This window comes from Sciurus carolinensis, chromosome 18, assembly GCF_902686445.1.
Source record: "Sciurus carolinensis chromosome 18, mSciCar1.2, whole genome shotgun sequence".
Classification (NCBI taxonomy): Eukaryota; Metazoa; Chordata; class Mammalia; order Rodentia; family Sciuridae; genus Sciurus; species Sciurus carolinensis.
Window position 1 is genome coordinate 8,428,082 of NC_062230.1, and position 1,971 is coordinate 8,430,052.

At 42.9% G+C, this 1,971-nt stretch overlaps 1 protein-coding gene across 1 annotated transcript; it reads left to right on the forward strand.

The window, feature by feature from the left end:
* Nucleotides 1-546: 546 nt before the first annotated feature.
* Nucleotides 547-1,479, forward strand: LOC124970652 (olfactory receptor 2AE1-like). The gene has a single exon (XM_047534153.1). It carries the CDS (start codon nt 547-549, stop codon nt 1,477-1,479), a length of 933 nt encoding a protein of 310 aa, XP_047390109.1.
* The last annotated feature ends 492 nt before the right edge of the window (nt 1,480-1,971 follow it).

Consider the following 1,971-nt stretch of genomic DNA (forward strand, 5'->3'; position numbering starts at 1 on the left):
CCTTCCCTTTCTAAATGCTTGATCTTTGGACTTTAAGTCCAACATCAGCTGCTTAACCAGCTTCCACAATGTTGGTGGAAGCTTCCATGATGGCATAAGGCCAAATTCTGTAACACAATCCATAACACTTATACATACAAATAGAAATATCTTAGTGGTTCAACTTTCTTGTTAGAACCTGCCTGATAAAATAAGAAACAGAATCCAACATCCATACACGCACACACTCACCATACATATGCATACACACATATGCATGTACATATATTTAGTGAGAAGAGACATAAATTTTGGCCTTTAATAGAGTCTGGACATTTTGGAATTTCAGAGTGATCTTGATCATGAAGACAGAATTTTCATTTCTCTGGTTTTGAAAAAAGTGTATTTCAATAATTTCAGCTGCTGGATAATTACAAATAGAAAAGAAAATCTCTTTACAAATGTTTTCTCGGATCAAAGGTGCTTATTGTCACATATGCAGGATCCCATATTTCCAGCATCACACTTAGTCTCCACTCCTGTTCCCCAGGGACTGAGAAAGGGAACATGTGGCTGGGAAATCAGACATATCTGGCAGACTTCATCCTCGAAGGGCTCTTCGATGATTCCCCAGCTCACCTTTTCCTCTTTGGCTTGACCATGGTGGTCTTCCTTGTTGCAGTGAGTGGCAACACCCTCACCATCCTCCTCATCTGTGTGGATCATGGGCTTCACACACCCATGTACTTCCTGCTCAGTCAACTGTCCCTCATGGACCTGATGCATGTCTCCACAACCATCCCCAAGATGGCAACCAACTACCTATCTGGCAAGAAGTCCATCTCCTTTGTGGGCTGTGCCACCCAGCACTTTCTCTATTTGTCTCTGGGTGGTGCTGAGTGTCTTCTGCTAGCTCTCATGTCCTATGACCGGTATGTGGCCATCTGTCATCCTCTGCGTTACACTGTGCTCATGAGCAGGAAGGTGGGTCTGATGATGGCTGTCACATCATGGTTGGGGGCATCTCTGAACTCCCTAATCCACACAGTCATCTTGATGCACTTCCCCTTCTGTGGGACTCGGAAAATACACCACTTCTACTGTGAGTATCCAGCTGTGGTGAAGTTGGTATGTGGTGACGTCACCCTCTATGAGACCACAGTGTACATCTGCAGCATCGTGCTTCTCCTCCTCCCTATCATCCTGGTTTCTACATCCTATGGCTTCATCTTGCACAGTGTCATTGAGATGCGTTCAGCTGGGAGTAAGAGAAACGCCTTTGCCACTTGTAGCTCCCACCTCATTGTGGTCTCACTCTGGTTTGGGGCCTGCATCTTCTCATATATGAGGCCCAGGTCCCAGCGCACTCCACTGCAAGACAAAGTTGGTTCTGTGTTCTACAGCATCATTACCCCCACCCTGAATCCACTCATTTATACTCTCCGGAATAAGGATGTAGCTAAGGCTCTCAGGAGAGTGATGAGGAGAGAGGTCACCTAGCGATTGCAGTTGCCCCAAATATTGAATGGAATAGAATAAGCTCCTTATGTTGATCTGGACAAACCTTTCAAGAATCCAGATCTCTGATGCTCTTTGAATACTGCAAGAAAGAAACAACTTACATATAACTTCACTGTTTTAACTTGGTCTCAGACATCCAAGCATCATGGGGCACATTTCATACACCCTTAGAGAATTAGGGGAAAATATTTTAAATCCCTTTAAAGAAGACTGCAAAATCTACTGACACTCCAGAAATATTAAGATAAAGATATAAGGACCTTTCATATTATTATTTGCATCCACAAAACACATGTAAATGATGCCACCAGAGAGTATTTACGTAGTATAAAATCAGAAGATCTTGCTTAATATCACAATCATGGGAAGTGAAGTGAAGGGTATTTTGAAAGAAAGGGTGAATGATAAGGCACCTTCTTAGACCTGTAGAGTTTCCTTAATCAGTAAGTTTTCAGAAGGGAAGTAATAATA